This window comes from Rhineura floridana, chromosome 15, assembly GCF_030035675.1.
Source record: "Rhineura floridana isolate rRhiFlo1 chromosome 15, rRhiFlo1.hap2, whole genome shotgun sequence".
Taxonomy (NCBI): Eukaryota; Metazoa; Chordata; class Lepidosauria; order Squamata; family Rhineuridae; genus Rhineura; species Rhineura floridana.
The window spans coordinates 29,245,318-29,265,597 of NC_084494.1; the positions used below are offsets into that span (position 1 = coordinate 29,245,318).

The window sequence follows — 20,280 nt, forward strand, 5'->3', positions numbered from 1 at the left end:
GCTGTCGGTCAGTGAAGGCAGTAGACTTCTGCTTCCGGTTCGGTCGACGCCGGGGGAGCTTTTGTTACAAGCTTAAGGAATTTTATCTTATCTCCCAACTAATTCATTCAATAGTGCTCTTAGCTGCATATTTATATAACCAAATGCAGCAATGAACTAGGGCATGCTTTTAGCCTGAATGGAAGAAACTTAGTGGTGGCTAACTGCCAACATCACTCTTTGCCCTTGAAACACCGAGAAACGCTGAGAAATTAACCCTAAGGTTGGTAATTAAAACATTTATTTACTCTACACCATGGTTCTAACAAGAAATGTGAGGAAAGCTTTGGATTCTCCTCCTCCTCTTGAGTGCCTACCGGAAAAAAAACTTAAAATAAAGAAACAGAGAAAACTGAGAACGCCTCAGTTAAAAGCTCCAATACAGCCTGATCTAGATTCATCTAGTGAATTAAAGGGGCAGCTAAAAATCACGGACTTTTATGACAGCATAGTTCTCCAAATCTCCGACAGAGAATTAGGGAAAGTTGCAACTACTTCCCTGGACTGGTCCCTCCCTACCAAGGCTTACTCACACAATGTAAGGAGTGTATCAGATATCCCGGACTTAGCCACGGAAATTGAGATAGCAGAGAGGTCAAATTTAAATCAACTAAAGTCTTCGACAGACTGTAATAACAAAGGCTCAGCACTGACTTTTACTGAGTCCCTGTCTGGTAACTTTCCACAAGATCCTACTCCCCAGCTGTTCGGCTCCCTCTTGGAATCACAGATCTCAGTAGGAAAAACATCTGAGGTGTCCCCCCTTCTGTTATCTACCCTGATCGATCCTTGGTAGAGGCCTCCAATCAAGCGCCTCAGGTCGCCCCCCCCAGGGATGATATTTTATTAGGTGCGATCTACATGATGGCAGAGGATCTAGAGCATATTAAAACATTTCTGAATGAATGTAACTCATTACTAACAACTTTAGTTGCTCTATCTCGTGACACTCAGACCCCGCGTCAGACTACTACACAGACCTATACATCAAAACATTCTTCGGCCAAAATGACAGCCCCCTCAAAACCTAATCGGAAAAAGAAAAGGGGCCTGGCTTTCCACCAAAAAAAGACAAAAAACATCAAAAATATCAAAACCCAAAACATTTCTCACAATAATAAGATGAATTTTAAGAGACTATTTAAGTTTCTGGAAAATCCGACAAAGAAGGACAGCAAGAAACCCATGCTTGGCTTAAAGACACCCCTATATAAGGGGCTTTCACCAAAACCCGATGACGCTGGAATAAAATCTTTTACCTCTCCCTCGGTGAAGGAGAACCTGGATAGTCTTGACACTCCAAGTCCAACACAGTGGCCTTTACATCAGGACCCTTGGACGGATGTCTTAGAGGGTGCATATCCTCTTCAAAACTCCTTATCTTCCGTCCCACTGCAACGATGGAATCTTGTCCTTAATAGATCAAAACTGGTCTTTGAAAATTACCCTAAGCCAAGGGGCTATATTCATTCCTCTCAGAGGAAACTTCATCTCCTTTCTATCATGAACAAGGCCATGACAACTCCCTTAAAGATCAGAGACATCATCCAGGTGGAATATCTTTATTATAACAACTTTAGAGCTAGGGCGGTGGTCTCTCTTCACCACAGGTAACAAACCAGGTGTGGAATTCTAAAGATAAATTGGTTGAATTAGATTTATTTACCTCAAGATTCTTCGAGAATCTGATGCCCCCAATGAGAATAACTCTTCCATGTTTTTCCCTCCAAAGTGATATGAGGCTTCCCCCTTGTGGAGATTGTGACTTGCTGATTGATCTAGACTCAATTGTACTTCGGCCCAATGAACCTATTCTACCCAAACCACTTGATCCAATAGTTTTAGCCAGAGATATCGGACCGACAACTCGTTCATATACAAACGATTTGAATATCTCCACATTAAATCCCATGATGCCTCTTTCCTTGGAACATGATAGCCTATCTCCCCATGTACAGAACCAGCCACAAACTCCAACTTCTAAGGATTGTACTGATGAGTTCTGGATGGTTAACCCTCCGGTGGAAGAGGAACAGGCCTTGTTCCAGTCTTTCAGTCTACTGCCTATGCCTGATAGAGACAAAATCCTCGACAGACTGGTCCAACTTATTTTGCGCCTCTCCCACATTCATGAATAGCCTACAAAAAATACGTGTAAGGATTTGGACTTGAACGCTGAGGAAAAAGATGAATTGGGTTTCCATTCCATTACTGACCAGTTTTCTCGTAGTAAAAGCCATCTTCTGGCTGTCCCCCAAATCACGACCAATACTGTGAACTCTTCATCATGGATCACGTCCTCCCTACCTTCTTCGCTCTGTGTTAACCATTCTTCTAACCTAGTGAAACTACCTCCCACAAATTGACAGCTGCCAATACTTTCATGGAATATAATGGGATGGTCTAATAAATTCAGGGAAGAGGACCTATCCCCCTTTTCCCACCAATTTAAGATTGTTTGCTTGCAAGAAACTTGGTTGACCCAGAATCTTTTGTTACCCTAAATGGTTTCCGAGCCTTTACGCTCCCCGCGACTAAAACTAAACCTAAGGGTAGAGGGAGTGGGGGTCTTTGTATACTTATCTCTATGGATCTTATGGCTGATATATATGCTTTGACCCCAAATTGTGATCATTATGTTCAGGGGGTCCGGCTTTATGGACTGATGACGGGAGACCTGATCATTATAAATGTGTATTTTCCCCCTACTGTGGCCAGAAATGTGGCTCCAGGCAGTATTTGGGATCACCTTTCAGAATACCTATCCTCCCTAGAATGTCAATATCCTTCCTGTAAGATAATTATATGTGGAGATTTTAATGCCAGGATGGGGTCTGGTTGGCCCAGCTGGCCTGCATCTAATCATGACCCCTCCCCTAGTATTATTCTGAATGATAGAGTCTCCCAAGACCTGGTAACGAACAAACAAGGCTTGAGACTCATTGAACTAATCCAGACGCATGGCTTAGAATGCCTCCATGGCTCAAGATTAGATCATTCAAACGGTACCTTTACTTACTGCTCCCATCAAGGAGCCAGCGTGATAGACTTAACGCTGGTTTCTAGCATGCTGTTTAAGGAGGTTTATAAGTTCAATGTATTGCATAGAATTGATAGCGACCATTTCCCCACCGTGACAGTCTTATGCCTGCGTCGCCCATGGTCTCCCCCAATTTTATCATCTATCGAGGGCTTCCAACTAGCCGACCACAGACTTCGATGGTCCCTGTCCCTACAAACTGCAATAGCAAATCTATTAGAGAGCATTCCTATTTCTCCCCTCAAGAAGGGGGAAGTGAGTGAGATGGATGCTCTTCATTCTTACCAGAATATAATTTCTCTTCTTAAACCAGTGGTGAGTTTTACAGGCCCCCAAAAATCTATTTCCTCGAAAACTAGAAAGTGGTTTGATTCCGAATGCAAAGTGGCTAAACGTCAATTAGTCAACTATCCTCGGAAAAGAAGAAGTGATTCTTCTGTATTTAACTATGACCATCTTGTTTATCTTCGTTCCACATATAGGCTTCTTTTGAGGCAAAAAAAGTTTTCATATGCATGTGCTCAATGGCAGTTACTTAATCAAGCCCTCTTGGAGGGTAATGAACGACAGTTTTGGCATTTAGTAACTAATGGTTCATGTACATCTAGATATTATGATTCCGGTCAAATATCCCCCTTCACGTGGATTGAGCATTTTACAAAACTTTATACTACCACAGCCGTCTCTAGTTCCTCCTGCCCATGGCCAATTCAGGATAATTTTCCTAACTGGCCGCCAGTTCCACCATGCCAAATCAGGTTCCTTATCTCTTTATTAAAAAGTGGTAAAGAACCAGGGGAGGACATGATTCCCCCGGAACTTTTTTCTAACTTCCCAGACTGGTGGGCTCCACTTTTGGCAAATTTATTTACTTATATCAATGCAACGGGCAACATGCCGGAGGGTTGGAAACGGAGTATTGTCATCCCTATCTATAAAAAAGGCGAGAAACAAGATCCTAATAACTATCGGCCTATTAGTCTCCTAGACATAGGAGCTAAACTGTACAGTAGATTTCTCTTACTTAAGCTGGAAGAATGGGAAACTGCCAATATGGTTATCCACCCTGAACAGGCGGGCTTCCGAAAAGACCAGTCCACCATTGACCACTGTGCTACCCTTTTCTTCCTGGCTCAACAGTCCATCAAGGGGCCCACTAAACACCTCTATGTCGCCTTTGTTGACTTGGCGGCTGCTTTCGATTCTATTGATAGAGATCGTTTGTGGGCCAAATTGGCTGGCACAAATATTGACAAACGTCTCCTATATCTGATTAGAGAGCTATATTCTAATAATAGTTTGAGAATTAGGGTGGGTAACAATCTAACAGAGTCTATATTGGCTAATAAAGGGGTAAAGCAAGGCTGTCTTTTAGCCCCCGCCTTGTTCAATCTTTACATAAATGATATAGTTACCGAACTGGTGGATCCGAAATTTTTCCCTCCATCAATAGGATCTAGGAAACTATCCATCTTACTCTACGCAGATGACATGACTCTGCTTTCTTTGACCCCAATTGGCTTAAGGAGGTTACTGGCAAGTCTAGACGAATACTGTAAAAAAGAATCCCTTCAGGTAAACCACCAGAAAACCAAAATTATGGTCTTTGGAAAAAAATACTCTAAACATAAATGGTATCTAGGGAATCAACCCATAGACCAATGTCGTGTCTTTAAATATTTAGGTATTCTTTTTCAAGATACCTTGTCATGGAATCAGCACATTGCTGCTGTAAAACTCAAAGCAGCAAGATCAGTTGGTCACATCCTCCGTTTTTATAGGACTGTGGGTGGTCACTTAGTGGCCCCCGCTTTGAAAGTTTTTCAGAATAAAGTCCTTCCCCAGATTACTTATGGAGCAGCTATATGGGGTTGGTCAATACCTTCCTTTCCTTCCTTGGAATGTATACAAAATAAATTTATTAGAATGGTTTTGAATCTCCCTCCTTCCACTCCAGCTGCTTTTCTAAGAGCTGAAGCGGGGCTCCTCCCACTCAGCGCCCGGATCCATCAATCATTGCTAACATTTTGGTTTCTTTCAATAAATTCCTTCTCAAAGGTCTTAGCAAAGGCTTGTTGTAATCTGGTCGGGATGGATTGTAAATGGAATTCAAAACTACAGGCTATCCACTTACATTATCACATACCTTTACATTCGCCCTTACTACTGAGCAAAGTAAAAACCCAAGCCCAGATAAAAGATTACTGTGAGTGGATGGATAGATTGACAATTACTAATTCTAAGTTTTCTACTTGGTTTAGGCTGTATAAAGTAGATCATATAAGAGCGAATTACCTGTCAATCCCTTTACCACCCCATCTACGATTCGCCTTTACAGTCTTAAGATTTCAAACAAAGCCAACTGCTTTATTAGCTGGCCGTTATCTTCAGATTCCTATGGAACAGCGGAAATGCATATGCCAATCGGGAAAATTGGAAGACCTTCCTCACTATCTTTTTGAGTGCCCTCTTTATGACCATCCAAGAGCTAAGTTCCTTAACATTTTAATTAATCAACGAGAATCCCTCAGCGTCGAACAGATTGTTTACTTGCTCTTAGCCGATACTAACTACTGGGTTTCCTATCGGGTAGCCCTTTTTGCTGTGGCAGCTCATAGGTTGAGAGCAAAATATTTGGTTGATCTGGAAGCTAAGGAAAATTAAACATGTTCTGTATGGTTTTATAGATGTAATTCTTTTAGTTATAAGCTTGTTTTATACTGTTTTTTATTACATGTTGTGATGTTGTGTTACTGTGATGTTGTGATGACCTATGGTCTGACAATAAATTGATTGATTGATCGGTGAAGGCAGTACTGATCCAGAGGGGCCAATGGGTCTGACTCAGTACAAGACAGCTTCCTATGTTTCTAAATTAAAAAGCTAACAATTTATTCATTTATTTAATGTATATCCCACCCTTCCTCCCAGCAGGAGCCCAGGACAGCAGTATGTACTGCCCTTTCATGACACCTGAAATCAGTTGCCTGAAGTGGCTGCCTTACTCTGCCCAATGGCAGGTCCGGCTCTGAGAGTGTACAAGTAATATTTCACCAACGGAATAGATACAAGTTCTTCATACTATGTTCAGTTGGATATAATGAACACTGTTATGCACGCATGGGGGAAGTGGTATTATGGTAGCAGGTTCTGTCCTCCCACCCCACCTGCATGCATTTATTATAATATTTGAAAAGAGACGATATGCAGGCAGCTGTATTTGCTGCTGGATCTCTGCAGACGTGATAATATATGCTGTTAGGCTGGGGTGAAGCCTGCATCGTAGTGCCACTTTAGCTCATGCTTTTTTGTTTTGCCCAGATAAGGGACTTCTGTCTAATTTAGAGAATTAATGCGCTTTTTGAAAAGCAAGATAACGTTTAAACTGGTAATAACCAATGTCATGGATGTCATTTTGCATAACACTCATTTCCACAACTTGGGATCTTCCAGATGTTTGGGACTACAGTGCCCATCACTCCTGACTGTTGGCCACATTGGGGCAGGCTGATGGGAGATGTAGTCCCAAACATCTGGAGGGCACCAGAATGAGGAAGGGCTGATGTAATATCTCTCAACCATCCTCCTGCTACCAGCATTCTGGTAGCCTCAGTTTGGACTAGAGGTGTGAAGGCGCATGGAAAAAAAACAGAAAAATTGGGGAAAACACATTTCCCCCCATTTTTCCTCCAATTGGGGGGGGGATGGGGAAAAACAGGTTTAATTTTTTTCCTGGTTTTCCCCCCAGGCCTTCTTGTTTTGACCAGCTGCAGTTTCCAAGGTGTCACATAATATATCTGTTATGAATCTAGTTTCTCACTGGTGGAAACATGCCTTGAGATAATCAACTTTTCCACTGTGTAGATTCCAACTGTTAAAGAAAATAATATCTAAGATATTTTAGTATTGCTTAGTTACTGATTAACTGAAGTTTCTAAATGTTATAGGAAAGCCTTATAACATACCTTGTCTTTCTCAGATCAACTAGGCGATCAGCAAGAAGTGCCATGGGTGGTACCAGCTCAAAAGCAACTGTAAGAAGTAACCTTGAAAGCCTAAAGGCTGCTATGGAGCAAGGGAATCTCTCAGATCTGGCAAATCAAATCCATCATGAGTTGGATTTATTGGAAAACACCACGCTTGACATCGCCATCACAGGGGGGTCGGGTGCTGGCAAATCATCCATAGTCAATGCCCTTCGGGGCATGAAAGATGAAGAAGAGGGTTCATCTCAGACTGGGGTGACACAGAGTACAATGAAGCCCATAGGATATCCACACCCCATCTTCCCAAAAGTAACAATGTGGGATCTCCCAGGAATTGGGACACCTCAGTTTAAAGCAAAAGAATATGTAAAAGATATGAATTTTAACAAGTATGATTTCTTCATCATTGTTGCTGCAGAACGCTTCACTGAGAATGATGCCGACCTGGCCTGTGAGATTCAAAAAATGAACAAGAATTTTTTCTATGTTCGCACCAAAGTGGATGTCAGCATGGATGCTGAAAGACGAAAAACAAACTTCAGTGAGGCCAAAACCCTCAAGGAGATAAGGGATTACTGCTTTGTTAATTTGAAAAAGTTGGGTGAGTCTTCTCCAAGGGTTTTTCTAATATCTAGGTGGGATTTGAACATATATGATTTCCCCCTCCTGCAGGACAATTTGGAGAATGAACTGAATGATCTCAAGAGGTATGCATTAATTCTGGCCCTGCCATCTTACTCATCTGAAATCCTGAAAAAGAAAAAGGCTCTGATGGAGGTCTATGCATGGAAGCTAGCAATTGTGCCTTGTTATTTTGGAGCACAGCGTCTTCCACTCCTTTCTATTATTTGTAATGTTTTCACCTTGTTGGAAGCAATTAAACTTTTCCAGAAAGTCTTTGGCTTGGATGAGGTGTCTCTCCGTAGACTTGCAAACTGGGTCGGCAAGCCTATTGATATGTTGAGGTCAACTATCAAAAACACCCCAACGGATAATGAGACCACTACAGAATGGTTAATCAGCCTCTTCCCTGACATCTTGTGTACAATACCATCAGTTATAGAAGAGGCTTTAGGTTTTGACCCAATGTCAAGATCCCTAACTACTGAAGAATATTCTTTCTTAGCCACATTAATCTTGCTGAAGAATGTTTTAGCAAGTGTTGAGGAAGATGCTGCAAATGTTTGGGCAAAAGCTGCTGAGTGCGAAAAGTCCCAAAGAAAGACCCAAGGCACCCAGCAAGGAGAGGGTGAGATACCAAGTGAATGATTTATGAGCAGATCCAAAATTCAAGCATGGGCAAAGAAAGGAAATTACATTTGAATTTTGGTTTGGAAGCTTTTCTCCTTCTTCTGGACAAATGTTCTACATGGAGTCTCTTTTTGGTTTCAAGCCTGGCACATTTAGGGAACTGCACACAAAGAGGCCTCAGAAGAAATGTAAGAATCCCGTTGTCAGAGAGAGTTCAAGACAATGGAGAAATTCTCCAAAGCCAGCCTTAGATAGAAATGAGAGGCAACCTTGAAAAAACCCAAATTGCTCTCTGGCTTGGATGAAAATCTGATTTGGAGAAGGATTTCTGGTTCCCGCTGCCCTGTCTGTCTAGGAGAAGGCATACATGGAGAGATGTTTTTCCCTGGCCTTCCTTATGTCTCTATTGCAGTGTGGCACAAAGCCTAGGGGACTGTGGGAAATGTAGTTCTCCAAAAGATTGCTGGAATCACCAGAAGTACCATATCTCCCATCATCCTCTGGATTTTGTGCCCTGGTCCCCTGTGTCCCAGGGGAGTCTATGTGACAGGGCAAGAGGAATGAAGGCAGGAAAATCTTTCTTCTCCACTCCTCATTCATAGCTCCTTCTGCTGCTTGACATGCAAATAAAGAGAAGGGGGGGTTGGAATAGTGGGCCTGGCAGAGGTAGGCCGGGGCATTTCCCAAGCCTTCTAATTGGCTAAGAAAAATGATCAAAGCTTTGTTTCCATATTTATGCCTGTGAAAGATCATGGATAATTTCTGAATTAATTCAAGGGGAGCTTGTAAAGAATGATGTCACATGTAAGTCTTTTTCTGAGTGTCCCAACATGCCTTCATTTGGTTGATCTTTGCTTGATCCAATTCCCATTTTCTAAAGGGATGAAATGCATGTTGGTTGACCTTGGCTTCTTCCCAAGACTTACCCAGTCCAATATATTCCACTTTGGAGCTATACCAAAAGCGCGTTATGCCACTGTGTCTGTTTTACAGCACATTCTTTATTATATTCAAGTGAGCCTTTTGTTTGGGTCTTCAGATTAGAATAAACAGAAGTGTCACATTCCTTGGATTCCATGCTGTATCTTCTGCCAGGAGGGCAGAAAGAGCCCTTTGATTTTGCCTCAACTATTGACTTTTGTTATGGATGCTCTGCAATAATGTGAGATGTAACCTTCCTGCCTCTTATATCAGTATTAGAATTGACATTTTGCTCTGTTTATTTCCTTGGCTGCAATTCTTTGTGTGTGTTAATAAATTTGCTTTTTTGGTTAATTGAACTGGTGTGATCTAATCTTGGTGGGTAGGGGACTTTAACCTATTTTATCTCAACCCACATTGATGACGGTGTCCTCTAAGTCAAATTACTGAAAAGGTGCTAATTTATTTATTTATTTTTAAAACTTATATACCGCCCGACTAGCAATAGCTCTCTGGGCAGTGAACATAAATACAATAAAATACAGGAAAATACAAAAGCATCACAATCTAAAATCAAATTTCACAATCTAAAAACTGCATAACTAAGATCAAATTACAAACATTACCATCATTAACAAAAAATTAAAATGCCTCGGAGAAGAGAAAGGTTTTAACTTGGCGCCGAAAGGATGATAGGGTCGGCGCCAAGCGCACCTCCTCGGGGAGACTATTCCATAGTTCAGGGGCCACCACTGAGAAGGCCCTTGATCTTGTCACCACCCTCTGGGCCTCCCTATGGGTTGGGACCCGGAGGAGGGCCTTCGTAGCAGACCGTAGTGTACGAGCCGGTTCATAATGGGAGAGGCGTTCCGACAGATATCGTGGTCCCGCACCGTATAAGGCTTTGTAGGTTAATACCAACACTTTGAATCTGGCCCGGAAGCGTATTGGAAGCCAGTGCAAGCGGGCCAGAACAGGTGTTATATGGTCCGATCGCTTCGTTCTTGTTAGCAGTCTGGCCGCCGCATTTTGCACCAGCTGTAGCTTCCGAACCGTCTTCAGAGGTAGCCCTACGTAGAGCGCATTACAGTAATCCAAACGTGAGGTTACCAGAGCATGTACTACTGATGTAAGATCCTCCTTAGTCAGGTAGGGACGTAGCTTGGCTACCAACCGAAGTTGGTAGAACGCATTCCGTGCCACCGAGGCTACATGAGCCTCAAGTGACAGGGAAGAGTCTAGAACGACTCCCAGACTACGAACCTGTTCCTTTAGGGGGAGTGTAACCCCATCCAGGACAGGATATGTATCCACCATCTGATTGGAGAAACCATCCACCAACAGCATCTCAGTCTTATCAGGATTGAGTCTCTAACCCTCTACGGTAGTTGGAGTGATTAGAGGTTAGAAACTGTCACAGTTCTAACTCAGTAGGCCAGTCAGCATGCCCTTGACACACTCTCAGGATGCTTTCTCTTTGTCCTTGGGGAGGAACTGGCTGTGTACCTTTCCACAGCCTGTTGGAGATCTCCCTGTCTGTTGTCAGATCTCCCTGTCTGAGGGTGGACCTCTCACACTGCTCTCAGAGGGGGAGATCCAATGGATCCTATGGCCCCTGGGGCTCCTTCTCAGGGACCATAGAATTCTAGTCAGAGTATTTTATGGACATTTTATTTGTTTCTTTCTGTTTATTGCTCTGCTTCCAAAGGTTTCTTCCATCAAGAATGTAAAAACAAACTGCATGGTCACATACAGCCCTAGGTCAATTTTTCATTATGAACCTTCCCTGTTCGGTCATCTACCAGGACTCATGCTCAAGCAAAGGGCCCCATATCGATCATATCACTAATTTGTTTTAATGAATGTGCACACGAGTGCTCTGTTGCACATGTGGGATGGAAGAGGAGTCTGTTCCCAGTGCAGCAAAGACAGGCTCAGGCTCACATCGCTTAAACACTCACCAACCAAACAACACTTTTCTTGGTGTCTGTTTTTCTCATTTTCAGTTTATTTCCCAGTCCCTATAGAGATTGGAGGTGGGCAGACTTCAGGCTTTTGCAGCATTTGCATTGTTTTTATTTTTGATGTTGCTGTGGTTTTGCAAAGTACCCGGAGATCTACCAACTGTACCCTGGTACAAAAGACAGGTACTTAAAATTAATTAATTCTCAGCCAAGAAACTTTTTCTGAGTACTAGAACTGAACTGAGCTCACCATCTACACACAGACACACAGATACACACTTCTGGTTCACCCTCACTTTGTTTATTCAGCAGTATAATTTGGATGTGCACATGTTCTTTTGTTGCTGCCATTGTTAAAGAATTTGGAGCCAGAAATCCTTGCTGATCTATTTCAAATCACCCAGAGATCTACCAGTAGATTCCTAGCTGCCTTGACTACTGCCACATCTTTTATAGTTGTGTCCGAAAGGGAATTTCAAAAGGTTCCTTCTCCTGCACAACTATTAAAAGCTGCAGGAGCCCTGTTCTGTTCTGCCCCTGGATACTCTACATTGGAGGAGAAGCAATGCCCACCCACCAAAGTCAGCCACTGAGGAGCAGCCAATGAGGGCTGTTCTAACAGTTACTTCTGTCAGGAAGCCAGGCACAGGTGCAGCTCTGGAGTTCTACTCCTTCCTTTCCCATTGAGACCTTCCCCTTGCGCCAGGTCTAAAGACTGTGACAGGCAGAGTAAGCTCTGTGCTCACACAGGCTATTCTGATCTATTGGGCCATTTCCACAAATAAACGGGCCCACCTGACTCAAACGTTGGGCAAGAAATGTAAGATCATAAGAAGAGCCTGCTGGATCAGGCCAATGGTGCATTTAGTCCAGCATCCTTTGCTCACAGTGGCCAACCAGTAGAGCTTGGAAAAGTTACTTTTTTGAAATACAACTCCTGTCAGCTCAATCCAGTGGCCATGCTGGCTGGGGCTAATGGGAGTTGTAGTTCAAAAAAGTAACTTTTCCAAGTTCTGCCAACCATATGCCCCTATGGGAAGCCCACAAGGAAAAACCTGAGTGCAAGAGTGCTCTCCCCACTTGTGATGCCCAGCAACTGGCATTCAGAGGCATCCTGCCTCCAACAATGGAGGTATAACATAGCCAGTACGGTAATAGCCACTCGTAGCCATGTTCTCCATGAATGTGTCTAATCTTCTTTTAAAGCCATGCAAGCTGACGGCCATCACTGCCTCTTGTGGGAGCCAAATCCGTTGTTTAAGTATGCCAGGTGTGTCTGTATTTTGTCTGTCCCGAATCTTCCAACATTCAGCTCCATTGGGTGCCCCCACATTCTAGTGTGATGAGAGAGGGGAAAAACATTTCTCTATCCAGCTTATCCATGCTATGCTTAATTTTATACCCCTCTATCATAACTCCTCTTACTTGCCTTTTCTCAAATCTAAAAAGCCCTCTGTTGTTGTACCTTTTCCTCATAGGGGAGCTGCTCCATACCCTTGAAAGAGAGTCAGGTTTCTCTTGTGTATTGTAAGACTAGAATAATACATGCATGTTCACATACAGATATTTCTATAGATACTATATCGTTTCCTGATTAATCAAGGGGACTCATGCTTCTGGGAACATGGAAGACTAACAGCATATTGAACTTAAAAAGCACATAGGAACCTACAACACAAGTAGAAGTAAAGCAAGGGTCACTTTCTTTATTCAGCAGTATAATCTGGGTGTGTGTGTGGTGTTGCTGTTGTCATTGTTAAACAATCTGGAGCTGGAAATCCTTGGTGGTCTACTTCACATGATTTGGAGATCTATGATTAGATCCCAATCTGTCTTCTGACTACCCATTTTACAAAATCTCCTGTTGCCGGAGTCAGCCATCAGAGTAGGCTGGCCAGATGCCGGGAGGAAAACGTACTCCTAATAACTGTGTAGGAGAAGGGATATCAGCAGGTTCCCTCTTCTGCACAACTGATGACGTTGCGCAGTAGCCCTGTCCTCTTTTGGTCTGCTGACCTTCCCTCTCCTGCACAACAATTAAAGGTGCAGTAGCTCTGTCGTTTGTACCTGACCACCCTGTGTTGGAGAAGCCAGTACAGCAATGCCTGCCCATCAGAGTCAGCCACTGAGGAGCAGCCAAAAAGTGTAATTCTGTGAGGAAGGCAGTCTACATGTGTTGCTGTGGATGTTGGGGAAGACTAAGTTGTGCACCTTCCTTACTCACCTAGTTCTTCTCTATGCTTTTGTGGTATGAAGATTGCTCTAAGCTCACAGAGGCTATTTTGAGCTCCTGGATGTTCTCCTCCCTTTCTAAAACAACGACACGTTTTTATTGTTTATAAACACGTACAGTAAAAAATAAAACTGTATCAAATAACAGTGCTCGGAAAAACCAATTTATTTATAAAAGTATTTATGTATTCTCCTTTTGCAAAACATTGGGGCAGTGTACGGCAGCATAAAAAAACTTTGAAAGCAATACAGAACAATCATTAAAATGACTGTCTACTCAAGAATTTCCCCCCAAAAATACTTCCATAGGCCTGTCAGCATTTTTTTTAAAAAGTCTTTAAAAGATCCCTGAAAGTCAAAAAGGAGGAAGCATGCTGAATCAAAAACATTGGGCTCTAGGGTGAGAATATTTTGCCAAGAAGATATATACCAGATTTGGTACTGCTAAATCCCTTCATAGTTTCCATCTTCACGGAGATATCCAAAGAGTCCCCTCCTGAGCAGTTTTCACAAATACTCATTAGTCAGTCAGAAAATGGAGGGAAAACATTCAGGCTCAGGCTTCCAATAAGTGTGTGTGTGTGTATTTTAACTGCAGAAGCATGCCGGCTGTGAGGTGGCACCAGGCATCCAGGCGTGACTTTAGGTGGAGAGAGAACAAAAGTTTCTTTCACTTTCACTTCCAAGTGAGGTCAGAGGCCAGAATCCAGGAAATTCTGACAGGGCCTGCTATTGTGAGGGAAGTCTTTGACAGCCCGAGTCGCCTATTCCTGCTACGCCACCAGACAAAAGAGAGGCCTACTCCTGTCCAGAGAGAGAGAGGGTCCAGCTGCCCTGCAGGGAATTAAAGGTGAGCTCAAACCAGTTTCAAATATTTTAAGCTGCAGAAACAGCCATCTCATCCCTTCCCAGCCTCTTTGACTGTATTGTACGAGAGGAGCAAAGGGGGAATTACAGGTGGGTGGGTGGGGGGAAGAGACAGTGTATGAAACCAGAGTATTCTGGGACAGGGCATATGTAAACATTTATGCGGCCTCCACTGCATATCTCTTGCTAGAGGCCAGGGGGGAAAAACCCATGGAGCTGGCCTTGGCCCTCCCTGCCTCCCTCTCTCCATGCTAAAATTAGTAGTGCTCTAGCTTATGTTACTCTCTTCCTCCATCCTCTCCCATAGTTTTGATTCTTCCAACCTTCTGCAGGGGGGAAGGGCACTAGCTCAGGGGTGAATAGGGATGGGAAGATCTGTCAAGTTCAGTTTTCATTGTTTCTCATTCCCACCCACCCCAATCTTTTTCCTATCAAAATTCACTTCTCCATGTTTCTGCAGCAATGTGCTAATACTAAAAAAAAAAAAAAATCCTCATGAAAATTCATCAGCATTTAGCGCAGATTTCTCCTAATAATATTTTTCTATGCAGTTTTGACCAATGTCCATGTTTCTGCAATTTCTCCTAGCACAACACAATTTTGTATGTTATTTTCACTAATGTATTCGTTTTATGAAGAAAAAAACCCTACTATGTACATTTTCTGTAAACATTGTTCGGTTGGAGAGCTACATCGCAAAATTCAGGTAAGTGCAAATTGTGAAGGATGGCTGCATTTCAGTTCTCAGATTGTTTTGGAAAGTGTGAATTTCATCAGTTTGGTTCTAAACGCGAACTGAATGGAACTTATCCCTCTTCCCTATTATCTGGTCTTTGAGACCTTCCCAGGACCACATACCAGTGATGAGTAGGGTCAAGGTAAAAGTGGGTGAAGCAACAAATCTAGACACCTTGTTGGCTTAATGAGATTGCAAAAAGAACCTTGTAAAGTGAAATGCTCTTCATTGTATTCTTTCAGGTCAGAGTCCACGACCATGGCTAAGATGATGGAGAACAGCAAGATAGCAGATGTCCTGAGTACTCTGCTAGAAGCACCGGATAAGATCAAACTTGACATTGCCATCACAGGAAAGTCGGGTGCTGGCAAATCTGCCCTGGTGAATGCCCTTCGAGGTCTTAGCGATGATGAGGAAGGTGCTGCGAAAACTGGAGTACAACAGACCACTATGGAAGTAGCAGCATATCAGCATCCTAAACATCCCAGTGTCACAATATGGGATCTCCCAGGAATTGGCACTCCTGAATTCAAGGCTGCGACGTACCTCTGGCAGGTAAACTTTGAGCGCTATGACTTCTTTATTATAGTCAGCTGGCGCCGTTTATGCAGCAGTGATATCCTCCTGGCAAAAGGAATTAAACAGCTGGGAAAGAAGTTTTACTTTGTGCACACTAAGATTGACATGGTACTGGAAGGTGTGAAGAGAGGACGGAGTCACTATTTTGATGAGGGGAGCGTGCTGCAAGAAATCAGGGATGCCTGCATACAGAAACTCGAAGAAGAAAAGTTTGCTTCTCAAGAGGTTTTCCTCCTTTCCAGATATGATCTCAATAAGTATGATTTTCACCTTTTGGAGGAAACACTAGAAAAAGACCTCCCTGCCCACAAACAACGAGCTTTTGTATTGGCCCTTCCAACCATCTCCGCACAAATCCTTCAGAAGAAAAAAATGATTCTGAAGAAACACGCGTGGGAAGTAGCCACTGCATCCTGTGGTGTAACCGCAACCCCCACAGCAAGCCTCCCTTTTCCTTGTGACGTCTCCATCCTCCTCCCCTCCATGTTAAACTACTATCAAGAGTTTGGCCTGGATGACAATTCTCTCTCCAGACTTGCTAGGCTGGTGGACCAACCTGAGGCTCAGCTCAAAGCGGAGATGAAGTCCCCCCTGGCTTCGATGTTGCCTAATCATGTAAGCAGGCTTCTGACTGAGGCACAGGGTGGGTTTTTCAGTAGAATCGTTTCACATTTATTATTGCCCATTGGTTCCCCGGCAGCAGGAAGACTTGCTTTTACGACAACACTACGAATGCTGGAAAGATTTGTGGACAATCTGGAGGACGATGCTGAAAGGGTTCTTAACAGGGCTATCAGGAGGAAAAGCACATAGGCAAGGATGGTTCTTCCTATTAGGTTTGCGAAAACATGGTTGTTTGAAGGAGAATTAGAGGTGGTGGGATGGAGGCTCCATTCTGTATACATTTTTGGTTCTCTAAGGTTCTCATTTTTCTGAAGTTCAGCTCTCTGCATTTCTGCAACAGTTGGTGATTTAAAAAAACATGAAAATTCACCAGCATTTTAGTGCAAATTTTTCCTAATAAACATTTTTCTATACAGTTTTGTCAAATATACACATTTTTGCAAGCAATTTCCCCTAATATAATGCATCTTGTCATTTTCACCAATATATGCATTTTATGCATGCTTTACCATAGCATATGCATTTTTGTACACCTTACTTTGCTGGAGAACTGCATTACAAAATTTGGAAAAGTGCAAATTTCAGAGATGGCTATGTTTTACTTCATGTATTGTTTTGGAAAGTGCATATTTGGTAGATTCCCCTTTAAATGCAAACTGAATTGAGCTTCTCATCCCTATGTATAGAGCAAGGTTAGCCAATGTGGTGCCCTCCAGATGTTGTTGGACTCCAACTGTGACAACTCCAGCCAGGTTGGCCAATGGTCAAGGAAGATGGGAACCTCCCTCCCTGCACCAGCAGTGGCACTTGGGGAATGGAGCACAGTGCAGAAGCAGCATCCTGGTGGCAGAGATGCTGTTTATCAGAATGGGGTGGGAAAAGGCAGCAGCAAGGTTGGGGAAGTTCCGGATTGGTGGTGGTGGCCCTGCGGTTGAGCATGCACCTGTGGGACCATTGCTGCTGCCAACCTACAGAAGTTGCTGGACTCCAGCCCCCAACAACTGTAGCCAGCATGGCCATTGGTCAGGGATAGTGGGAGGTTGAATTCTACTCCAAAAAATTTGGAAAGCGTAAGGATGGGGAGAGTTGCTAAATGCTATCACCGTTTGACCTGCAATCTTTTTGCAAATGTATGAATAGGATTTGCAAGTCTTGTGTTTCGCAGGTCCTACGGCAGCAGTGGGGAACTTCTGGCCTAATGAGGCCTGGCAGGGGTCCTGATTTGGCCCGTGAGGCCATTTCCTCTGAAAGACATCCACCTGATATCATATGCATCTTGTACAAGGAGGGCAGAAAAGGACCTTGATTCCTGACTTTCGCTGTGAATCTTCTGCAACCATATAAGATATCATCTAACTTCTTGTTGCAACACCTAGGGCTGGTATGAAGATAATACCATTTTGTTCTTTTAAGTGGCTGTAGATTTTGTGCTTTTGTTTGTTGTGCAATAAATTTTACGTTTTGGTTAAGCAAACTTGTCTTTTGATCTGGGAGATTTCTAACTAATCTTACCACATCCTACTTCTGTTTAATACTTCTGGCCTTTGGGGCAAGTTTCTACAATAGAGTATTCTACAAGATTGTGTGCTCCCATTATGGGTGTTTAAAGAAGCTGGTAGAGTTTTACTTGATACCAGTGGAGACTGGTGGTTGCAATGTCAGTGGGGCAGTGAAGCCCCAATAAGGTTCAGCACCTTGAACAGCTCCTTAAAAGTTTGAACTAAGACCCAGAGCGGATTCACTGCCCCACTGACATTGCAGCCAGCAGTCTCCACTGCTTGATACCTCAGTTAGATCTTTTCACTTCAATACACAAGAGCATGACACTTAACCATGCAGATGATGACAACTGCTGGTTGTTTTGTTTGTTTGTTTAGGGTGAATTTTGTCCCAGCAGTAAAGTCGGACTAAGCAGACTCTCTTCAGATTCAGTTTTCCAAGTGACCCCTGGGATGCCAGGGTAAAGAGAAAGATATGACTATTGAAAGGACCCCAGGGACATCACAATGACTTTCCTGCATATTTTTTACATGAAATGTTTTTGTTAGATTTATATCTTGCCCTTTCTCCCAGTAGGAGCTCATAAATGTTCATGTATGAATTGGTGATGGAGGTGCAACACTACAAATTAAAAACACACATACATTATTTCCTGACTCACATTACCTCATTGCTGAGGCCAGCAGAGTGAGAAGCAGAACTTTCAGTTATATTGATTTTCAAGGCCTGGACCAGATGTTAATACAATTTCCCCAATGGATTCAGGGATTTTAAAAACACGCACATCAGAACTATGTGGCAGAAACTGCCCTGTCCTCTTAGCCTAGAAATTGTCACCTGCTCTGCACCTAGATCTGATGGGGGGGGTGCTACAGACGACTACTCTTTATCAGGGCAAGGCAGCCAGAACTGGCAGTAACTTTGAGAATTTGTGCTTGAGTTTGCTTTTCCCTTCTCCCTCCTGTGCCTTTTTCCTTGTGTGCCACATATTTTTGAGTTTGTGAGCCCGAGAACAGGGACTGTCTTAGCACTGATTTTTGTCAGCTTCCCTGAGAGCTTTTTTTGGTTAAAGGGTAGAATAGAAATGTCATAAATCAATCGATAATAAACCCTTTGTGTGTGAGAGAGCTGCAGAGTATGACCCACAATGCAACATGCAGCCCACCAGCCATGTCCTGTATCCTGCCAGGTGCTTATAGTTCCAGGCAGGGGGCAAAATGCAGAGTTTCTATAGAGCCTCTGCTGGGCCAGCATCCAAGGCTGGTGAGCCCCATTCAGTTTGGGCTTATCAATGACAAGGTGAAACAGCCTCTTATGCATCTGCTCATAGTCTTCTCTCTCACACTCACTTACACACACACACACACACGTGACAACAAAAGTACTGTCACTTTAACGTAAAAGGAATCTTAGAAGCCTACATGACAGTTACTGGACGTTGGCTGGATATGAGTCTAAATACTTTCTGTTTTCCCGAGTCGCTCATAAGTACAGGTTGTTACAGATGGCAATATGTAAGAGGACACAACCCATTCACTAAATTCCACCTGTCCCCTCACTCTTGTACCTCCATGTCTTATCTTGTGGAATTGCCCCAAGCCCATTTCTCCTCTCCCACAGGCCCTGATTTTCAGAGAGTGAAAAGTGCTGTGCTTGGGCTTTGAGCAAGGCTGCTGATCACCTTGGCCCAAATGGTATCGTGGACCAAGTGGGGAGGCCTGGTGGGCTTAATTAGGCCTGCAGGCTGGAGGTGCCCCACCCTTGCCATGGGAGACCCTCAAAGCATCCTACTCCTTTAAGCCATTCCCATTCTTGAGGAAGAGATGGACAGATGCCTATTTCCAGTTCATTTCACTTTCACATGCCCTCCCCCCACTTTAAGCTTGCATTTCTATTTGCAATTAAAACAAACAAACTTAACTTAGATTTGTTTAAAAATTCATCACGTACTTTGCTATGAGGTGGTAGAAGGACTTCCACTATTTTTTTTTTACTGTAAGCCATCTAATGTTGAGGAAAAAACCCCAGTGCTCTTTGTGGACCTGTCCCTGACCACTTTTCCATTGAAAAATCAATGGGGTGTTTATACTACTCCAATCTGCTAACATTGGCTGGGGTAATAAATCACCCCAATGCATTTCTTGGACATTTTATGGCCTAGGTGTTTTTGTTTGCTTGCTTCCAGAAGGAAAACGGTAAGTGGCAACAGGCTGAAATTTGGGGGTGTTGTACAGGCGACAATTTGTGACTACCCTGTCAGTCTACTTATGTGTGAATTGCACAATGGAAACTGCACGGGGAGTAGGTTTTTGCCCCACAAAATTGGATGAGGTACTGGAACAGAGGGAAATGTGTTCAGACCACATTTTAAGCAAAGTGACCTAATTCACACCTCCCTAATGCACAGTCCAGAATATATCCTTTGCATTCCACACATTTTTGGATTTTCTAATAGTTTTCAGCTGAAAAAGTGCATTTTAAGAATTGCATGTTTTCTGGTACAATACACTTGGAAATGCATACATAAGATAACATACATTG

The 20,280-nt window shown here is 43.1% G+C and overlaps 1 protein-coding gene across 1 annotated transcript; it reads left to right on the forward strand.

Moving 5' to 3' along the window:
* Positions 1 to 269: 269 nt before the first annotated feature.
* On the forward strand, positions 270 to 17,651 carry LOC133370863 (uncharacterized). The gene is made up of 4 exons (XM_061597741.1): positions 270 to 1,649; positions 7,059 to 8,326; positions 12,680 to 12,707; positions 15,279 to 17,651. The coding sequence occupies exons 1-4, from the start codon at positions 901 to 903 to the stop codon at positions 16,426 to 16,428; spliced, it is 3,195 nt and encodes a 1,064-aa protein (XP_061453725.1). The 5' UTR covers positions 270 to 900; the 3' UTR covers positions 16,429 to 17,651.
* The last annotated feature ends 2,629 nt before the right edge of the window (positions 17,652 to 20,280 follow it).

What these genes read in the sequence shown, in the direction of transcription:
- LOC133370863 (XM_061597741.1), top strand. Translation starts at nt 901, where the DNA reads ATGATGGCAGAGGATCTAGAGCATATTAAAACATTTCTGAATGAATGT. An exon ending in GTGGTCTCTCTTCACCACAG is followed by an intron (nt 1,650 to 7,058) that starts GTAACAAACCAG and finishes TGTCTTTCTCAG; the next exon opens with ATCAACTAGGCGATCAGCAA. An exon ending in CTCCATACCCTTGAAAGAGA is followed by an intron (nt 12,708 to 15,278) that starts GTCAGGTTTCTC and finishes GTATTCTTTCAG; the next exon opens with GTCAGAGTCCACGACCATGG.